Genomic DNA, 22,365 nt, shown 5'->3' with positions numbered 1-22,365 from the left:
GGGGGGGAGGGGGGGGAAGAGGGGGGAAGAGGGGGGAAGAGGGGGGAAGAGGGGGGAAGAGGGGGGAAGAGGGGGGAAGAGGGGGGAAGAGGGGGGAAGAGGGGGGAAGAGGGGGGAAGAGGGGGGAAGAGGGGGGAAGAGGGGGAAGAGGGGGAAGAGGGGGTAAGAGGGGGGTAAGAGGGGGGTAAGAGGGGGGTAAGAGGGGGGTAAGAGGGGGGTAAGAGGGGGTAAGAGGGGGGTAAGAGGGGGGTAAGAGGGGGGTAAGAGGGGGGTAAGAGGGGGGTAAGAGGGGGGTAAGAGGGGGGTAAGAGGGGGGTAAGAGGGGGGTAAGAGGGGGGTAAGAGGGGGGTAAGAGGGGGGTAAGAGGGGGGTAAGAGGGGGGTAAGAGGGGGGTAAGAGGGGGGTAAGAGGGGGGTAAGAGGGGGGTAAGAGGGGGGTAAGAGGGGGGTAAGAGGGGGGTAAGAGGGGGGTAAGAGGGGGGTAAGAGGGGGTAAGAGGGGGGTAAGAGGGGGTAAGAGGGGGTAAGAGGGGGTAAGAGGGGGTAAGGGGGGGAAGGGGGGGATGGGGGGGATGGGGGGGATGGGGGGGATGGGGGGGGAAGGGGGGGATGGGGGGGAAGAGGGGGGAAGGGGGGGAGAGGGGGGCGGGAGAGGGGGGCGGGAGAGGGGGGCGGGAGAGGGGGGCGGGAGAGGGGGGCGGGAGAGGGGGGCGGGAGAGGGGGGCGGGAGAGGGGGGCGGGAGAGGGGGGCGGGAGAGGGGGGCGGGAGAGGGGGGCGGGAGAGGGGGGCGGGAGAGGGGGGCGGGAGAGGGGGGCGGGAGAGGGGGGCGGGAGAGGGGGGCGGGAGAGGGGGGCGGGAGAGGGGGGCGGGAGAGGGGGGCGGGAGAGGGGGGCGGGAGAGGGGGGCGGGAGAGGGGGGCGGGAGAGGGGGGCGGGAGAGGGGGGCGGGAGAGGGGGGCGGGAGAGGGGGTCGGGAGAGGGGGTCGGGAGAGAGGGGTCGGGAGAGAGGGGTCGGGAGAGAGGGGTCGGGAGAGAGGGGTCGGGAGAGAGGGGTCGGGAGAGAGGGGTCGGGAGAGAGGGGTCGGGCCACTGCTAATCACCACAGGGCACCTGCCAAGCATTACCACAAACAGTCCATCTAGATTCACAGTATAAGAAGCAGATGTGCATCCTGAATCATCATGTGGAAGTATCATATCCACTATTCACATTCTACAGGGTAATTCTTTGATGAGATGAATGTTTCAGCATTGATGGAAATGGGTAAATGCATCAATCTGAGGTAAGGGACACTGGTCCGGAAACAACTGAGTCCAAAGCTATGAGAAAAACTTGTTCTGATATCTCTGACAGATGAATACATGTACTAGTACTGTTGTTGCCTTGATTGTACAGTAGGCAGCTTTCAGTGGTGATAGTATGGGCCAAAACAAGAAAAATAATCTCTAGTAAACATGGACTTTAAAATGCAAACCTTAAGAGTTTTGAGCACTTTCCTTCCACTGAAGAAATGCCCATAGCTCTAAAGGTATACATTTTAAAGCCCATATTTACTAGAGATTTTCTTCTTGTTTTGGTCTATTCTACCACCTCTGAAAGTTGCCGACCCTACAATATTAGCAACAACAGTTGTGATGCATGTAATCCATTGTCAGAAGTATCACAACAATTTTCACTTACAACTTTCAAGACTTTTTTTCTGGGCTAAGATCCCTTGCCTCAAACTGATATATTTACCCCTCTCCATCATCCCTGAAAGATAGTAATATCTTCACAGAACAAGCCTGTACATACCATCTGACTAGGAACACTCATCCACTTATCACTGATAACCAGCTTCCAGAATACTTTCTGTATCACTGTGTTACGTACCACAGAGCTACCGCAACACCTTTTGTCTAGTACCACAGAGCTACCGCAACACCTTTTGTCTAGTCATTACTACCATATCTCACACTGTGTAGCCACACCCATTGTTACACTGAATCTAAGATATTCTTACAAAGTATTTCATGATGCAGTTCTTTGACAAAGTTACTCAGTCAGTTTACCCAAGAACCCAGAGGTTTGCAATACCACATGTGAGCATGGCAGTTGTTATACGGGGCACTCTATACAGACTGAGTATCAATATCATCTCAACTACACAAATTTTGAAAAAGCTGTAAGAGAGAGAGAGAGAGAGAGAGAGAGAGAGAGGAGAGAGAGAGAGAGAGAGAGAGAGAGAGAGAGAGAGAAATAATGGAAGCAACATAGAATACAGATAGAAATATGGCATGCAGAATACATGCAGCAGCTTTGTGGTGGAAGGGCAGTAGGGGGAGGCATAATATATGAGGTGTACACCAGGATGGAAGTAGGTGGAGGTCAAGGACACACAGATGGTTTCAGGGAATGGGACTGCTGTTAAGATACAGTCACTCCATTTTAATTTTCAAGTGAGGATTGCTGCAACACAAGGTTAAGACTACTGTGGATCAGGTTGTACAACACCAATCAAGTCAACTATATTGTTTTCAACAGTACTTACTAACAATCTTTCATTTGGCTACAGTTGGATGATGGCTATTCATGTGATAGCTTGTTACTGAAAATCAGAAACAAAATTATGTAGTTTGTGAAATAATGAACAAGTATCTTCTTGTGCAGAGCTTTGTTCATTGAAGGTGAATGGAATGTTTGGCACACATGAATTTTAGGATTCAGTAGAAACTGTCCTCAGTATGTAACTGAAGTGTGAAGGACTCCAGGTTACATGACGAGTAAGACAAGAAGAGTGATAAACATCTCTCAGTTTAAGACAGCATGTATAGTCCTCAGTGAAAGGCAGGATGGGTAATATGAACTGTAACACGTTAGCTAGATTCAATAATATGCTTTGTGTTTTAAGTTAGCTCTTCAATTAATAAGAAAGTTTCATTCATGGAAGCTGCTTCATTTCCAGTTAAAAAGCTCAGCTTGAATTTATCTACTGACCTTACTACACATGTACTAGTGCTTAAGATGGTGGCCACACTACTTCATACATATTTCTTAATCAATTCCTTGTTTTATGGGTACTTTAGTTAAATAAATGATTGGAAATATTTAGGTAATAACACAAAATTCAATACCAGTTATAACTTTTCTTTTCATATTGTACATAGTATTGTTACAAATTGATTCTTAATAATTAACGAAATGAAAGCATCTCAGTACCACAAACAAAATCTAAGCACAACCATTACAGGAAATTTAGTCTCTTACTCATAAATACAGATTCATAAAAACTGTATGGAAAGAATCAATAACTAGGTTATATACATATTCTTTGGAACCCAGCAGTGCAATTAACAGTTTCTGATAAACTATTCTGAATATTTAACAGTTTCATATGTTTGAAGCACTAAGGTATCATGCTTAGCTATACATATTACATACAACATTGTGTACATACTGTGATATGGCCTGATCCATGTATCATATCCACCTAATGACCGAGATTAAGCTTTTACCAAAACAAGTATTATATGTTATATATTTTAAATTTAAGTGCAATTTTCATACATGGTTTCACACTGATTATACACTAAATAAAGGAACATAATATGATAACTAAATCCAGCAAGCATTTAAAAAAAAAATTGGTACTCTACATGGAAAAGACAGATTAGTTTTTTTAAGTCTACTACTGATGATCCAGTCATCTCTTCTATTATTTTTTTACAGAACTGGAAACAAATACAAACCTGTTAAATAACCCTTAATGCCAATTAACATTTATTAACAGTGATTCAGTTACAGCCACCATTTGAATATTTGTATAAGCAACAACTTCTCTGCTGCTTATGAAAGCTGCAAATATTGCAGTTGCCAATTCAAGCAAGACAGCCACATCAAAAGTAACTCCACCTTTAAAAAATTCCTCTTTTGGAGATTACACCTAACACAAAAGTGTTGACAGACAAAGTTTACTTTTTAATCTCCACAAAAAGAAATTTAACAATGAACAACAGTTCTACTCATTACCCTACACATGAACATCCTAGCTGAAAAATAAATTTTACAGATTCAAAATAATACTCTATTCACTGTTGTATCACAATTACAGAACAATCTGTTAGACTTCTCTATAGATCCTACAACACGTTCAACCATACACAGAGTCAAAAATTAAAATTTTATGTTCAGAATTTTAAATTCTTTTATGTTTCTATTAGATGGGATTTTTTTTAAAAAAGATAATACCATCTCCACTACCACTACCAGTATCTTCATGTCATCAATTTTTTTGAAAGTATTTCATACACAATTTTTTTTCTAAAATATGGCATGTCTTCCTGGGAAAAGTTGAAACTAGCATTACGACAGATACATTCTGAATATACACAACAAAATACACCACAATCACTGGTATTTACTTGCTGTGGGATTTCCTGAAATTCAAAATGGAAACATTTCAGTAAAGTGGATTAAGTAAATGACACAGGTGGCATTAAAATTCAGATTCCATTTTCATTTCAGCTATTTATGAATGAAAAGTATAAGGAAGTGAGGATGAAAATTTTTCTTTAATATACAAATAGCAGTAATTTAATATATTAGACAAAAATTACTTAGAGAAAGACATTTAAATTTTGTGGCTGAAGGTTTGTAACAGGTATGAAAAATAGCATCAGTATGCCTAAGATAAATACCTTCACATTTTCTGTTTTCCAGCCATCATAATTGAATTCTTCATTCCTTTTATCCATGCTTTCACTGTTCAGGTAATCCCATAACAACTGTAAAAATTACAATTTTTTGCTTCATTGTTGAACTTTTTTAAAGGACATGTAAACTGTTTAATGCTAAGACTTCATTGCATGTGAAATTTTGACTCTCATAAATAATTTTAGCTAGTTTACTACACTTCTATATTCATGGAACTAACTATGATCACACCACATGAGAAGCTACTGGTATCATAAATTGTACTTTACTGATCCATACAACATTTGTAGTACAAACCTGATTTATCTGTAGTGAATGTGCTCTGAATGTCTAAAAACACTGCTTTATGCCCAATTTCATGTTTCACAGAACAGAACGTAAATATTAAATGTAATAGACCACAAGCACATCAAGTGGGGTGAAGTTCTTAGTTGTGCACAGTAATGCTAATTGAATTGGTCCCATCATATCCTAGACCTGGCAAAATACTTCATTCCATAGTTTTTGGCTTACACATAATTTTAACATTTACACACAAGATTGCCATCAGAACTGCTTGCTTAGGATATTTTTATGCTTTGCTGTTTCATGGAATCATCTTTGTGGTACTCAACCACCAACAAAAAAATGTCACTGCTCAGAGGAGAGAAATATTCATTCTGAGTAGCATTTACTGTTGTAGGAATCTGTCTCAGTATATCTCTCTTTTTCATGTTTCACTAATATAAATAGCTCTCTTTTTCAAAACCAATTATGCACATCATGGCAACAATATGAGGTTATAGAACATTGCCCTAATGGATGTATTGAAAGCTTCAATCACAGAGAGGAGACAATCGTGAGTGAACAATACTTTAGTATGATCAAACAATACAAAAGTGTGACTGCGCAGTCTCCTACATCACAGCACACCCAGTCCTTTGTTTATGGCACAGATATTCTTATTCAGTGCCCCTACTCTGTCTGCCCAGTGGTGCTTACACCTCTGATCAGTGCTATTGATGTCTGTATCACTAGACAGTCAAACAGGACTTCGATATTAACCAGACAGATTCCACCTGTGTGCTGAAAGGAGTGACTTAATCTGTCACAAAAGTTTTCAATGCTCTACCAGCAGACATTGTCTTGCTCTTCGAACATTAACACCCAGAAAAAATTTAAAGAATACTTGCTGTAAAATTTATTCTACTCAACTAGTGATGTGTTTGGTGCATATGGGAGTCCATGTCATAGTTTTATTACAAGACTAGTATGTCCCATTAGATAAAACCCAAAAATTATTTTTTTGTTGTAAACACTCTGCTCTGCAGAAAATTAGGGAATTATACAAATACCTTGTGGTATGTATGTTCAACTATCTTTTTCCTGTTCTGCAGATATGAGTTTATCCACTGACAGTCTGGGCCCAACTCCTAAAATTACTCAGATTCACCTTGGACCAGTGATAAAAACATCCTGCGTTCCAGGTCTGAACCCCATCATTGCTTCAATTTCAAATAAAAATCATTGGCAATGACAGCTGAAGATTTCTGGAATGAAGAATCACTTTGTTCTGCCAATGGCCTTTACACAGTGAGTGGAGGAGTAGACAGGCATGAGGCACCCTGTTACCCCTAGAATTTAAAAATGCCCCTAAAATGTGGAACAATGAGCAATGATCAATGACAAAGATGCAGAAGGAAATGGAAGCCTTTGCATTAAGAAATACAGTTGTATCCATGCACAATGTAGCTTGTAATTAATAAAGTTTTATGATAATTTCCCCACTGGAAAGATATTCCAGGTTAGTTCTCCATTCAGATCAGTAGGAGAGGATTGCAAATGGGAAGCTATTCATGTGAAAAAGATTTAATAACCAGCCAAAAGGTTACATTCTGTCTGCTGCAATGTGGAACATCAGAAGTTTGAACTTGGTAAGGAAGCTAGCAAATCTGAAAAGGAAAATGAAAGAGGCTCAGTCTAGTTATAATGGGAGTTAGTGAAGCACAGTAGAAAGAAGTAAAGGATTCCAGGTTAGACAAATATAGGATATATCAATAGCAGAAAAATATGGTGTAACAGGAGTATGATTCATTAGCACCAGAAAGACAGAGTTACTATGAACAGTTCAGTGATACAATCTCTCTCATCAGAATCTCCAGCGAACCAACATCAACAACCATAGCTCTATTGTATATGCTTACATCACAAGCAGAAGATGAAGAAAGAAAATACATGAGACATTGAACGTGTAATTCAGAACATAAAGGGAGATTAAATACTAGCAATCATGTGTGCCTGGAACACTGTTGTGGGGGATGTAACAGAAGACCAAGTTTTGTTACAACATGGGCTCATTACCAGAAATGCAAAATGGGAAAGATAAAATTTTGTAGCAAATAGCTTGTAATTGCAAATACACTGTTCAAAAGTCACATGAGGAGATGGTTTACCTGGAAATCACATGGAGACATCTAACTGTTTTTGCTGGGTTGTTTCATGGTCAGACAGATTGTAAAATTAGATATTAGATTTTAAGGCATACCCACTAGTAGATATAGACTCTTATCACTATTTAAGTATAATGGAGAGAAGACAACTTAAAGAGAAGAGTTCATAATAATGTGAAAAGAACTGGGACAGTGTAGTACAAAGGAGTGGCGTGTTTGTTTTCTCTAGAAGTGTAAATACTGCAAAAACAAATATCAAAGTAGGCAGTTCACTTGAACATGAATAGATATCTCTAGAAAGAAAAATCACAGATGTTGGACAGACAAATATACGTACAAGGAAATTAACTGTGAAGAAATATTGGTTAATAGCAGAAATACTTCAAATAATCAATGAAAGAAGGAAATTCGAATTTTTTTTAAAAAAGTAAGGGATCCAACAGTATTTTATTAGGGAATAAAAAATAGAAAGTTCAGGGAAGCAAAGTTTTTGCCGGAAGAACGTAAAAAAAGAAAATGTCATTTAAAAAAAAAGAAAATGTCATTTAAAAAAAAAAGAAAAAAAGAAACTGATTCAGCACATCGGAAAGTAGAAACAATCTTGGGTGAAATTAAAAGCAAAAGGCATCAACATGAAGAGTGTTGGGAGAGTTCCATTGCTCATTGCAGATGAGAGAGTGAATAGGTGTAAAGAGTGCATGAAGGACACTAAGGGGAAGAGAAACTCTTTGATAGCATGATATAAGAAGAAATGGGAGTTGATATGGAGGACATAGGGGATCCCATATTAAAGTCAGAGCTTTGGAAAATCTGCAGTAAAAGAAAGCAGAAGACACATATAATATTCCCTTGAAGATATAAAATTAACTTTCAACTGAATGAATAAGTTTGTTTTGTTTTGTTTTTGTTTTAGGGCACAAAAACAATATGCACCCATGTCAAAACTATAGAATAAGAGAACAAAGAGAGGAGTTAAAAATGGCTACACATCAATCTCAATCGCTGGAAGAGAAGACAGTTAAAAACGGGGACATGGAGAAAGGTCTATAAAATATGTCAAAGAGAAACAGAGGTCCAGAACTAAAAATTAAATTGCCTTGGCCTTACTGCTACGATGGATATAAAGTAGAACACAGTCGACAGCCCATGCATCGTTCCCTAAAATGCATATAACTCTGATTGTAAATGCAAATGGGTATGTAAGCTGTTAAAAGAAGGGCATTCCATCAGCAAATCTTGGACAGTTAAAAGTTGGGCACAATGTGCACAAAGTGGTGGGAGAGCAAAACTTAACAAATGACGATGACCAAAAAGACAGTGCCCAATACACAACCTAATTAAAATTATCTCCTCATAATGAGAGGGCCAAGAGGAAGTCATCCAAGGTGCTGGGAGAGGCTTAATAACCTGGAGCTTGTTCCTGTGATGGGAGGACCAATGATGATGCCAAAGTGACACCACCTGCTGACAGACAGCAACACAGAGATCATTGGAGGAAATGTAAAAACTAGTGGACTGAGGAACGAAGACAGCATTCTTGGTAGCAGCATCAGCAGCCTCATTCCCTGTCAGACCAACGTGACCAGGAACCCACATAAACATCTCAGCGGTTCCATCAAGAGTGAGCAAGCAACAACTTTCCAGGACCTGTTGTACTAAGGGATGGACAGTGTGCAGCACAAAGAGTCTTTGAAGGGTGCTGAGAGAGAGTGAGCAGATCACGCAATTGAAAAAATCCACTGGATGTATTACATGTCCTTATACAGGGCAAAGAGCTCTGCAGCAAATACTTTGCAGTGATCCAAAAGCCAATATTGAAAAACGTTGGCACTAGTGACGAAGAGATATCTGACACGACAGTCAGTCTTACAGCCATCAGTGTACACAAAGGTACTATTGCGAAGTTTTATGTGAAGGTCATGAAACTGAAGGCAATAGAGCAAGGCTGGAGTAGTGTCCTTAGGAAGCAAATAAAGGCCAAAGTGATCAGAGGCCACTGCATGAAGAGAAGGTGGTGAAGGGTTCACACCAACTGGGAAGTTGCAGGGAGCATGAAGTTAGAGGAAAGTGCCCTATACTAGTCATCAAAGGAGTCAGTCATCAAAGGAGTCAGTCATCAAAGGAGTCAGTCATCAAAGGAGTCAGTCATCAAAGGAGTCAGTCATCAAAGGAGTCAGTCATCAAAGGAGTCAGTCATCAAAGGAGTCAGTCATCAAAGGAGTCAGTCATCAAAGGAGTCAGTCATCAAAGGAGTCAGTCATCAAAGGAGTCAGTCATCAAAGGAGTCAGTCATCAAAGGAGTCAGTCATCAAAGGAGTCAGTCATCAAAGGAGTCAGTCATCAAAGGAGTCAGTCATCAAAGGAGTCAGTCATCAAAGGAGTCAGTCATCAAAGGAGTCAGTCATCAAAGGAGTCAGTCATCAAAGGAGTCAGTCATCAAAGGAGTCAGTCATCAAAGGAGTCAGTCATCAAAGGAGTCAGTCATCAAAGGATCAGTGGCCACACATGGCAGAAAAAGAACACGCGATCTAGTGTAGTGGTAGTTCAGCAGCTTCTGCATACAGTCACTCAACCGGAATAGAGTAGAAGGTGCCAGTGGCCAAATGGATGCCATGATGGTGGATAGTATTGAGACAGCGTAACAGGGACAAATGTGCAGATACATAAATGAAACACCCAGAGTTATTTTTGAATGGACAAGGGACCAGTACAAATGGAGGAGGGTGGTTCAATCTGCACCATAGAAAGTACCATTGAGTACCCGAAGGACACTGAGGGGCTACATACAGTGCGCTGCCAAGTAAGACATGTGGGAGGACCAAGGAAGTTTCCCGTCAAGCATGAGCCACAAAAATTTAATGAATGGAAGATAAAGTGACTTAAGATGTAAAGACAGTAGAAGAACCCAATTGCACCTCCAGAAATTCATAAAAATGGTTTTTTTGGTGGAACAACTAAAGCAGTTGTTGATGCTGCATGAGTAAAGACAATTGAGACATTGCTGAAGACACCACTCAATGAGGAAAGTCCGTGGAGAACTGCAATAGATGGCAAAATTGTCAACAAAAGGGGAACAAGAGATGCCCAGCAGGAGACAGGCCATTATATGGCTAATGGTAATAGCAAAGAGAAGACACTCACAACGAAACCTTGAGGCACACTATTTTCCTGGATAAAGGTGTCCAGCAGGGCAGAACCCACACATACATTGAAAACTTGGTCTTTAAAAAATTCCTGAAGGAAGCAGCTGCTGAGTGCCAGCCCTTGAAGACTCTCTGCTACAGGGCACAGAGGCTGGAGGATCCTGCTCCAGGTGGTCTACAGAAGTGTCAGCTTTCTTCTGCTGTTGACCTGCGGAGCCCAGCACAGAAAATGGTTAGTGGTGCACACCAATGACATAGATTTGGCTGGGTGAGGGTATCATGTGGTGGCACCATCAGAAAGAATCACCAAGTTGGTGAAGGAAAAGACCATTTGCATTTGTTTGACTTCTTTGAACCTTTCTGCTTAGCACAGGTTGGTTGAAGGGATGTAGGAAGTCTTCACAGGAGAATTCCTTCTGTCCTTTCTGGCCTGCTGGTTGTATAGCTGCTGACTTCTTCCTATGAGGTGAGAGTTTGATGGCTTATTAAACAGCTGGATGAGGAGACAGTGATGCCACCATGACACTGGATGATTTCACAACAGTGCTGAATCTGAGGTTGCATGTCTGTGTGACTATGTCCTTCATGGAGCAAGAGGTAGCAACAACAGTAGTGTAGGTGACGGATGGTAGAATACAGGGTTTGTGATTAGCCAGGTAAGGTATTTTTCCTTTACCCAGATCTCCTGGACAGCCTGCTCATTGAGATACACAGGACAATCTTGAGGGGAGGTGGCATGGTCACCATTGCAGTTGATATAGTATGAAGAAGGAGACATACTATTGCTCTCATATGCATCCCTACCACAGGTTACACATTTGGCAGAGTGTCAACAAGCATGCGAGTGTGGGTGAAATGACAACACTGGTAAAAGTGCATCAGGGTCGAAATATACAGTTGAACTGTGGTAACTTCATAGCCTGCTTTGATGTTTCACACAAGCATCACTCTATCAAAGGTGAGAAAAAGAGCACATGTGGACACTAAGGAGGCACCAATCTCTTTTATCATTCTATGGCTGGCAATGACACCCTGATCAGAGAGGTACATTTGGATTTCAGCCTTGTTCAGACCAATGTGCAGCACAGGGTAAATAATGCCAAGGGAATAATTCAGAGCTCTATGGGTATCAACAAAAACAGGATAGTCATGGAGACATGAAACAGCAAGCAGTTGTGCTTGAGAATCAGTAGTAGTACCCAAAAGCAAAGTGCCATTACAAAAACAAGAGCAGGATTTTGTAGGGCTGACAATTGCGTCAACACCTTTCTGAATAAGGAATGGATTTACTGTTGTGAAGGACTGACTGTCCTCAGTATGTGAAACCATGAGGAACTGTGGTGCAGCTGGGAGGGTCTTTGAATCAGGAGCTTCATTCTGTTTATGTCTGGTAGATATGGACTGCAAAGATGATGATTGGTTCATTGAAAAGAAATCCCCGATTGCCAGTGACTTCAATGGTGCGCTGCTTCCAACTGGGGGGGCCCATCACAAGGGAGTGCACCTGCCTTAGGTGACTGTTCACACTACAGCTCACACCTCCCTAACACCTGACAGAGGGTTCAAATGGCTCTGAGCATTATGGGACTCAACTGCTGTGGTCATTAGTCCCCTAGAACTTAGAACTACTTAAACCTAACTAACCTAAGGACAACACAAACATCCATGCCCGAGGCAGGATTCGAACCTGCGACCTTAGCAGTTGCACGGTTCCGGACTGCGCGCCTAGAACCGCGAGACCACTGCGGCCGGCACCTGACAGAGGGACCAACTGGCAATTTCAGAAGATAGCAACTTAGGCAATCGCACCTCCCTGCCTGCCCTGTACCACGGGTACATGCAAACCCTACCTATCGACCCGTGGCTGGGAAATACCCATTACCCAGTCAGCTGTTATATGTCGGTGAATGGGTCAGCCTTCAGGAATGCACAGGGGTGAAGAAGGGAAAGAGGAATCTTGAACACCAAAGCAGAGAAAGGACAGGAGAAGGTGAACAAAAAAAAGGAACATAAAAAACGAACAAAAAAAACGAGCAAAAAACGAGCAAAAAAAAAACGGGCAAAAAAACGGGCAAAAAAAACGGGCAAAAAAAACGGGCAAAAAAAACGGGCAAAAAAAACGGGCAAAAAAAACGGGCAAAAAAAACGGGCAAAAAAAACGGGCAAAAAAAACGGGCAAAAAAAACGGGCAAAAAAAACGGGCAAAAAAAACGGGCAAAAAAAACGGGCAAAAAAAACGGGCAAAAAAAACGGGCAAAAAAAACGGGCAAAAAAAACGGGCAAAAAAAACGGGCAAAAAAAACGGGCAAAAAAAACGGGCAAAAAAAACGGGCAAAAAAAACGGGCAAAAAAAACGGGCAAAAAAAACGGACAAAAAAAACGGACAAAAAACGAACAAAAAACGAACAAAAAAACGAACAAAAAAACGAACAAAAAAACGAACAAAAAAACGAACAAAAAACACGAACAAAAAACACGAACAAAAAACACGAACAAAAAACACGAACAAAAAACACGAACAAAAAACACGAACAAAAAACACGAACAAAAAACACGAACAAAAAACACGAACAAAAAAAACGAACAAAAAAAACGAACAAAAAAAACGAACAAAAAAAACGAACAAAAAAAACGAACAAAAAAAAACGAACCAAAAAAAACGAACAAAAAAACGAACAAAAAAAACGAACAAAAAACGAACAAAAAAAACGAACAAAAAAAGGAACACAAAAAAAGGAACAAAAAAGGAAAAGGAACAAAAAAGGAACAAAAAACAGTGGTGAGACTGTTCTTTTGTCACCTACAGATAATGGGGAACATTTCCAAAAACACCCCAGACTTGTTCCCCAAGGGAAGGGAAAAAGAATAGAAAGACTATAAACATGCAGCACCAAAGGAAAAAGATGCTGCAGAGCCCAGGACCCCCTGGGAGCTAAGCATAGACCCGTCAAAGAGCTGCGGGCCCCCTGGGAGAACTACATTTGTGCGCACACTCTGTAAAACTGGAGACATACTATCAGATTTTAGGAGAAGTATCATAAACACAATCCAAAAGACAGCAAGGGCAGGCAGGTCCAAGAAATATCTCACAATCACCCCACCAGCTCAGGGATCAAAGTTGCCACCAAGAACAAATGGAAAAGAAGAATCAGGATCTGTTAGATAATGATCAGTTTGGCCTGAGGAAAAGTAAAGGCGCCAGATAGTCAGATCTGATGCTGTGCTTGATAATGGAAGTATGATGTAAGAAAAATCAAGGCACTTTCATTACACATTCAATAGCCAAAGAAACTGGTATCGGCCGGCGTATTCAAATACAGAAATATGTAAACATACAGTATATGGCACTATACTTGGCAATGCCTAAATAAGATCTCATGTGTCTGGTGCAATTGTAAGATCAGTTACTGCTACTATGATGACAGTTTATCAGGATTTAAGTGAGTTCTGATGCGGTTTTATAATCGGCACGTGAGCGATGGGACACAGCACCTCAAAGTTAGCGGTGTATTGGGGATTTTCCCTTACGACCATTTCACAAGTGTACCTTGAATATCAGGAAACTGATCAATCATCAAATCTCCAACATCATCACAGCCAGAAGAAGATCCTGCAAGAACAGGACTAACAATGACTGTAGAGAATGACTGCAAATTGCTGCAGATTTCAATTCTGGGCCATGAAGCATCAGTGTCCACACAAAGCTCTACACCTCACCTGGACCTGTAAACAGTGACATTGAACTGTTAATGACTGGAAACATGTTGCCTGGTCGGACAAGTCTCGTTTCAAATTGTATCAAGTGTATGGGTATGGAGACAACTTCATGACTCCATGGACCCAGCACTCAGCAGGGGAATGTTCAAGCTGGTGGAGGCTCTGTAGTGGTCTGGGGAACATGCAGTTGGAAAGATATGGGAGCCCTGGTATGTCTAGATATGGCTGACAGGTGACATGTATGTAAGCATCCTGTCTGATCACCTGCATCCATTCATGCCCGCTGCGTATTCCAAATGACTTGGACAATTCCAGCAAGACAATGCAACATCCCATACACCCAGAATTGCTACTGAGTGGCTCCAAGAACACTCTTCTGAATTTGAAGACTTCCACTGACCACCAAACTCCCCTGACATAAATATTATTGAGCATATCTTGGATGCCTTGCAATGCACTGTTCATAAAAGGTCTCCACCCTCTTGTACTATAGATTTATAGACAGACTTGCAGGATTCATTTTGTCAGTTTCCTCCAGCACTGCTTTAGATATTATTCAAGTCCATGTCACATTGTGTTGCGGCATTTTTGAATGCCTGTGAGGACCCTCCACATGATATTAGGTGGGTGTACAAGTTTCTGTGGCTCTTCTGTGTAATACAACTGGATGGATAAAAAAAAATGTAATTACCAAGCAGTGGTAACCGAAAGTACACAAAGACTGAAGAAATGTGCAAAATTTTGCATACAGTGGCTCTTTCTTCTGGCAGAAGGGTCGAAGGGTTTGGAAGAAGAATGAAGGGAAAAAGACTGATGAGATTTAGGAAAAGGGAACAGTTTGGGAAATATGCCCAGGGCTCTGGGTCAAGAGACTTACCAGACAGGATGGAACTGTTGGGGGCTGCACCAGCTAAGATTTGAAATCCTGAGAGCTTAAAGATGAAAGACAGGGTAATACACAGGACAGAGATTAGTGACGAAACATTGTGCAAGAGTTAAAAAGAGCTGAAAGCTAAACGAATTATGTTTGGCAGTGGTAGAGGGTGGGAGGAGAGAGAGGGGGGGGGGGGCAGGTAAATACGCAAATCAGAAATTAAAATATGTAGAAACCTGAAAGGGAATGAAGAAGGAAACAGTCACTGAGAAGAAATGCTAAGACCAAGGAAAACAATTAATGTAAATTAAAGCTAGGTAGGGGACAAGAACCAAATTAATATTGTAACACCAGTTCCCACTTAGAGTTCTGAAAAAGTCATGTCTGGTGGAAGAATCCAGAAACATGTGTGATGAAACAGGCACCAACGTTATGACTGTCATGTAGTAGAGCATGCTCTGCAGCATGATATTTCATGTTGCCAGAATACACCCTTTGTCTATGCAAATTAATCCCAATTGATAACTTTGCAGTAGTCACAAAAAGAGTTTACACAACAGCTGGTACACAGTGTGTCATTTCACAGATGGCTCTCTCTTTGATAGATTATGGTTTTCCAGTCATAGGGCTGGTATAGGTGGTGGTAGGGGCGTGCGGAGGGCAAGTCTTACATTGGGGACAGTCACAATGGTAAGAGCTGTGGGATAGAGAAATGGGTGCTGAAGCTGCATAGGGTCTCACCAGGACAGGACACTGGTGTTTTTTCTTTGTGTCAGGGGTGCGTCAACCAAAAGTTATTCTAGGTGTATGGGCAAACTGTCAAACATAATGGACCTCATTTCAGGGCATGATTTTAGCATGTCATGGCCTTGAAGGATCTGATTAATACATTTAAAACCAGTATAATACTGAGTGGTGAGAGGTATACTTTTAAGTTGTTGTTTGGAGGGGACAGCAGTACCAGGACTAGATGTGATGGCCCAGAAAAATATTTTTTTGAACTAATGCTAAAAGGAATCCATTGAACTTTGATTACATGATAGATCAGTCAAATCTAAGGGCTATAAATTCAACTAAATACGCACAGAAAGTGGGAAAGTGGTGGGGGGGGGGGGGGGGGCGCCGGGGAGGTGCGGATGTCACCATTCCTCATTCCACTCTTTCAGTTTCTTAAAGTATCAAGGAGACCACAAAAATAAAACAAATATTTGAAATGCAGGAATTAATTTATTTAACTTACCTTTAAACAGACATTATTGCTGCTGTTCATACTGTCATAGTAGCACATAGTTTTTTTCTTGAAGTTTATTGCAACCATACACCAGTGTATACTGAGATGAATGGGTACTATAAGTATTTCATAGGCAAATATGTCAATCTGAAAATAAATAAATAAAATACAGCTGTCACTTGTTTATGTGACACAGTTACAGTGATCTGACTCATATCAAATAAAACGCCAGAAGAATGAAAATTGATCTCTGGTAACATCTAACGTACATGCAGAACAAGTGTAAACATCAAGGAAAATTTTAAATTTAATCATTTCATGTCCATAAAATAATTATGAAAAGGAAAAATAGACATGGAAAACAATTTTAAGTAAGTGTTTATACAATGATGATGTAAATAAAATAGAAAGAAACTTCCACATGGGAAAAATATATTTAAAACAAAGATTCCAAGACTTACCAAGCGGGAAAGTACCAGCAGACAGGCACAATGAACAAAACACACAAGCACACACACAGAATTACTAGCTTTCGCAACCGATGGTTGCTTCTTCAGGAAAGAGGGAAGGAGAGGGAAAGATGAAAGGATGTGGGTTTTAAGGGAGAGGGTAAGGAGTCATTCCAATCCCGGGAGCGGAAAGACTTCCCTTAGGGGTAAAAAAGGACAGGTGTACACTCGCACACACACACATATCCATCCACACATACACAGACACAAGCAGACATATTTAAAGGCAATTTTAAATACTAAATAATAAAGAAAAAACCATAAATTAGTTATAAAATATGGCATGCACACACTTTATTCAAAATGTAAATATCAAGAGCATGACCCACTGAAGCACTGGAACATTGATGCTGCTAATGACCACCTGAATGGCAGTTTTCAGCTCAGCAATAGTTTTGGGGTTATTGCTGTACACATTTTTAATATAGCTCCTCAAAAAGGAGTCACATGTGTTCAGATCTGGAGAACATGTCGGCCAATTGAGATCCATGCCAGTGGCCTCTGGGTACCCCAGAGCTAGAATACAGTCCCCATAGTGCTTCTCCAGGACATCAAACACACTCCTGCTTCAATGGGATCAAGCTCCACCTTGCATAAACCACATCTTGTCGAAATCAGGATCACTTTGGATAATGGGGAAGGAATCATCTTCCAAAACCTTCATGTACCATTCAGTAATCATCATGCCATCAAAGAATATGACACCAATTATTCTGTGACTGGGCACTGTATATCACACAGTCACCCATTGAGGGCGAAGAGACTTCTCCATTGTGAAATGCGGATTCTCATTCCCCCCAGATGCACCACTTTTGCTTATTGATGAACCTATCCAAATTAAAGTGGGCTTCATTGCTAAATCAAACCATACAGTGCATACTAATTCCCATCATGCCCTATGGCCAACCATGCACTTTAAATTTCCTAACACATACTGTTTTGGAGTTACAACAATTTTATTTCATATAGTTCAATGATTGTACATACTACAATGATTTATGGATAACTGGAATGGTACAATCAAAACATCTCTAAAATTCCTCTCACATGAGATTGTCAATAGTCAAAATAACTACTCTACTTTGAGGGTGCAATATACAGTAATTTACTCTTCCAATTCAAAATCGTAACCTAGCAAGTCCTTTTTTTTCCCTTTCTTAACATTGCTGCTGCTCCTATGAACTTAATATTTGCCAGTCCCTGTAAGAAGCTTTAGTAATTACTTATCAATAAAGTACATGAAACACAAACTGATAGGCCTTGGAAGCACTATAGATAATGATTTATTTTATTACTTTCCGAGTCCACCGTCTTACTGCAGAAAAACCACTGGAGTACAGCCTTGGGAAGAAGAAAGTGTTGAAGGTGTAAACTGATGGATATCCATTCTGTTTTCCCCTCTCAGTGAGCAGACTCATGTAAAAATTGATAACCTATAACAAGAACCAGTTTTAATATCTAGGGTAAGTTTATGACAAGATGGAGATATTGATTGACAAGAAGGTATATTTCACCTGACAATTAAGCCAATTTTTCTTCTTTAAAGTGCCAATGTCATGTCTTGTTATTTTCAAGTTGAATGCATCCACTAGAACTTCAGACTGTGGTCCCGATCTCAGGGCTGCTGCAACCATTTGCTGTACGGAAAAAGGATTAATAGGGATTAAAAATAATTACAGGTACCTTTTCTAATTTAGTTCTTAGAACTGTTTGCTGAAATGTTACCTGCATTTTTAGAGTCAGCTGAGGGCATGTCTCTGTTGCATTTTCATCAATAACTATAACTTTTGAAACAGAATCTGTTATTTTCATATAGTTGCATATCCTTTCTTCAAGAATTTCAGCGTACAGATTCTTATTTATCTCAGTGCATAGCTCAACTTCAGAGCTGCTCTTATATTTTTCCGAAAAAAATTCAATTAACTCATTCCTGCAATACACAAAAAAAGAATACCCTCAATGGAGTATTTGGTTTACAGGACAAAAAATACATATTCATCTGCAAACAAAATCTCTGCTACCATATCGAAATTCATTTTGTATTGGTACAAAATTTGGAAACAGAAGGAAAAACCCTTCTGGGGTGATTCAGAGCAGTACTGAGGCATTGATGAGGCATTTTATTTCTGTAAAAGCAAATTATTGGATTCAGAAAATAAGACAGGTGCCTTCTACACTCCATGAATTACAAAAGTCAGCAGTGTTTCACCCTACCTGTACACTTATATCCAGGCAGACTGACCAGGATTATTGACCTTTCATCTTTATTGTGGTTATGAATAAGTATTCCATAATAAAATGAAATCAGTTATATGGATAATCTCTGATGATCAGTCCAATCTACTTTGTCGATTTCCACATTATGAGGGCAAATCTGTGTGTATACACCTATAGAAAAAGCAGGTTTCACATAGCTGCAGGTACTGAACTGCAGTTTTTACTACTGGACACTAAATAAAAGGGATCAAGTATTTGCCTATTCAGTTAACACTTGAGGTGTTTGTATTTATTGAGATGGTTACCCACATATTACAAGTCTTATGTTTCCTTTCATGAGATAGAGGTCTGTGTTTAAGAATCTCCTGGTTCAGATTTTTCCATAATTTAAATGACAAATGCCCATTGGTCAAACTTATGCTCATTCACACTGCCCTCTTGTTTATGTCCCACAACACCTGTTAGATGTTGATATGGGTCTTTCACACTTTAGCAATAGTATTTGATGGCCACAGAAGTGTTTTCTAAGTAAACTCCTTTGCAGAATTGTTGCATTTTCCTAGCAGTCTAACAATGGACCAAAGTCTGCCATCCAAGAATGAGGAATATGGATTTACATGGGAATCAGTACATTTATGCAAAAGCTGAAAACTGGAAGGGAATTATTTACTTGATGTGGTTGTCCTATCAGTGGGATCTATCAGAAATTAAGAGAGAAAATGAAACAACATTGATTTCAAAACTGCCTGTGGTAGGAGTGAAGAAAGGGGAACAACTGGTAGATATAGTAAGATTGTGAAATGAAGTTACTTTTATCCTTTTCTGTTGGGGATGTAATGATTACAAAAGGATGGACTGGTTCATGAGGACTGAAGTAGGATTTAATGGTAGTCACTAACTCAAAAAGCAGAATTTCTTCAAAAACATGACTGATTATTTAAAATTGTACCAAAACCAATAACAAAATTGGGTGGGCTGGGGGATAACTTTTGCTGATGAGAGATGATGCTTTGGTGATAATTATAATGGGGAAGAATCTACTGATAAACATAAAGGTCACTTAGTTAAAGCTAACTTGGAGGAAGCAGAAAATTTCAGTCCTAACCAAACTACAATTAAGGGAACTGATGTAGACTGTTTTTGACAAGAAGCCTGGAACAGTAAAAATTATGAATGTAAGCTAAAACTGAAACCACTTGAGCATTTTTTTCATTAAACTTTGAGGTACCATTCACAAATAGGGCGACAGCACAGAGTGAAATACAAAAAATGGAGAGTTGGTGAGTAACTGGGAAGAGTGGCAGTGAATATAATAGCCGACTGGTGGTTGTGTCAAAAGTAGATGGTGGGTTAAGATTGGTATTGGATTCAAGACAAGGAAGTGTTTGGAAAGCAACAGATGACACAGAGAACAACAATGAATTATTCACAAACATTTGGATACATAAAATTAGTAACCCGTTCAGAATTTACTTCCAGTTTCCATCGAATACCACTTCAACTGAATACCAGAAAGTATACTGCATTTCTATACAGAGAAGCTGCTGGAATACTAAATTTGTACCTTTTAGCCTACAGCCAAGTTTGTTCATGAATTATCTTTTGTCTTAGGGAGGGAACATTTGGGTATATTAACGCTATGTTGCTGACATTTTTATCATTGACAGAATCTGGGAAAGTTTGGGGGAATTACATAGAAATTAAGGTGAGGGCGAGGGGTGTATGTCATGGGAAGAGTGCAACTTTTATCTTTTGGGCACAGTATTACTGAAGAAGGAATTTTGCCTGACGAGAAAAAAGTTTAAACCCTCTCAAAATTTTCTGTTCCAAAAGCAAAGAAGCAGTTGAAACCACTTTATTGGCTTTATTGGTTCCATAGAACATTCATCAGTATATTAGTTTTAAACACACCATGTTTAAAGAACCTTTTAAAGGATACCTCCATCTGGGTTTCAAACAAACATTTCCAAGAAGTATTTGACATGTTTAATAGAATTATGTATGAAAGTAAATTTTTGCACAGACATGACTGAACCATTCAGTGTCATGACACACAGCAGTGCAATTGGTTGGAGACTCATCTGTTCCAATAGAAGGGAACTGCAGATAAACATACAGAACATAGGGCACAGCCTTTGGAAATGAGACACTACAAAAGCATGGAAAGCCGTTTACTGTTATGAAGGAGGAGTTGCCAGCTGTTCATTTGGCATGTAATAAATTTAAAAATTGCTTGTTGTGGCATAAAACTGTAGTATATTCTAATAACAAGATCAATTTATTTACAGGAATGTAAACTTAACCAGGTGTACACTTTTCCTACAGTAGTTTGATTACACCATCATATACATAAAAAGGGAGGATAAACTGGTTTCTTTTGTATTTTCAAGACTGCTTGTGTGTGTTTATTGATAAAGAAACTAACTTATGTCCCTGGACCATTCTACAGAATAGTATTGGACAAGTTTACATAACGTTTGCAAATTTACAAGTTGTGAGAATGCATAACTACATGCATATATCTGTAAAATGAGTGATTCCTTCAAAAATAGCCTCTAAATTACAAGCATCTAAAAAGTTGATATACAGGGTGATTATAATTAAAGTTAAACTTTCAAAACACCGTAGAAATAACACAACGGGTCACAATGACATCAAACTGCAATGGAATATTATCAAGGAAGGGGAAAAATGCATAGCAGAAGAAAAAAAAATAGTGTGAAAATTGATCAATAGATGGTGCTATAAGTGTCAGAATACATAAATGAAAACACCTGTAATGTGCATGACCCATTGAAATTGGTATAAACATGCCAGATACAAAGGTCTTCCTCCTATTGCGTCTGCAACAGTTGCCATGGCTGTCTAAATGCAGGATTGCACTCTGCTTGTAATGCTGTATTACAAGAATGCTGACTGTGCACAAGTCACTCTGCAGAAGTCCTGGAAACTGAAGGGTCTGAAAAAAAGGTGTTAGTTTGATGACTGCCATTGGTCTGAAGAAAATGATTCGGAAATTAAAAAAGACGGTCTCTCTTGGGTGTGCAACCTGGTAGAGGGAAGAAATTAACTGATTCAACATCAGTGGAAGCAGTGGCCACAGCAATTCAGGAGGAGATGAGTGGTGGTGCACAAACATGTAGTGCATGGAGAATTGCCCGAACATTGGACATACCTGTGAGCATGGTACTTAAAATCCTATGAAACATTCTTCTTTGCTACCCATTCAAACTTACTCATGTGCAAGAGTTGCTTCCTGTTGACCTGCCAGCAAGAAAGACCTTTGATTTAGAATCTATTGCTTGCATGGAAGTGGACAATGATTAACTGTGGATGATTCTGTGGACAGACAAAGCACACCTCCATCTGACAGGACTTGTCAATGCATAGAATTGTCAAATGTGGGCAATGGAAAAGCCAACACAGATCCACCAGTACCACTTTATCCTGTAAAGGTCACTGTGTGCTGCAGGTTTATGGCATCATTTATCATAGGGCCATGTTTTTTTGAAGAGAGATGTGCTTGTGGTGCTGTTACCTGTACCATCACTGGTA

General features: G+C 40.1%; 1 protein-coding gene across 1 annotated transcript in view; it reads right to left on the bottom strand.

The window, feature by feature from the left end:
• Positions 1 to 22,365, bottom strand: part of LOC126285203 (sentrin-specific protease 1-like) — a 249,220-nt gene that overhangs the window by 21,311 nt on the left and 205,544 nt on the right. Inside the window, exons 4-8 of the mRNA XM_049984508.1 lie at positions 18,319 to 18,523; positions 18,108 to 18,230; positions 17,889 to 18,026; positions 16,094 to 16,231; positions 4,675 to 4,761 (exon numbers count right to left, since the gene is read on the bottom strand). Coding sequence (XP_049840465.1) covers positions 4,675 to 4,761; positions 16,094 to 16,231; positions 17,889 to 18,026; positions 18,108 to 18,230; positions 18,319 to 18,523 — 691 coding nt within the window. The remainder of the gene's footprint in view (positions 1 to 4,674; positions 4,762 to 16,093; positions 16,232 to 17,888; positions 18,027 to 18,107; positions 18,231 to 18,318; positions 18,524 to 22,365) is intronic.

Source organism: Schistocerca gregaria, chromosome 8, assembly GCF_023897955.1.
Source record: "Schistocerca gregaria isolate iqSchGreg1 chromosome 8, iqSchGreg1.2, whole genome shotgun sequence".
In the NCBI taxonomy this organism is placed as follows: domain Eukaryota; kingdom Metazoa; phylum Arthropoda; class Insecta; order Orthoptera; family Acrididae; genus Schistocerca; species Schistocerca gregaria.
Note: the sequence above shows the minus strand (reverse complement) of the source record. Positions and strands in the feature narration are given on the sequence as shown.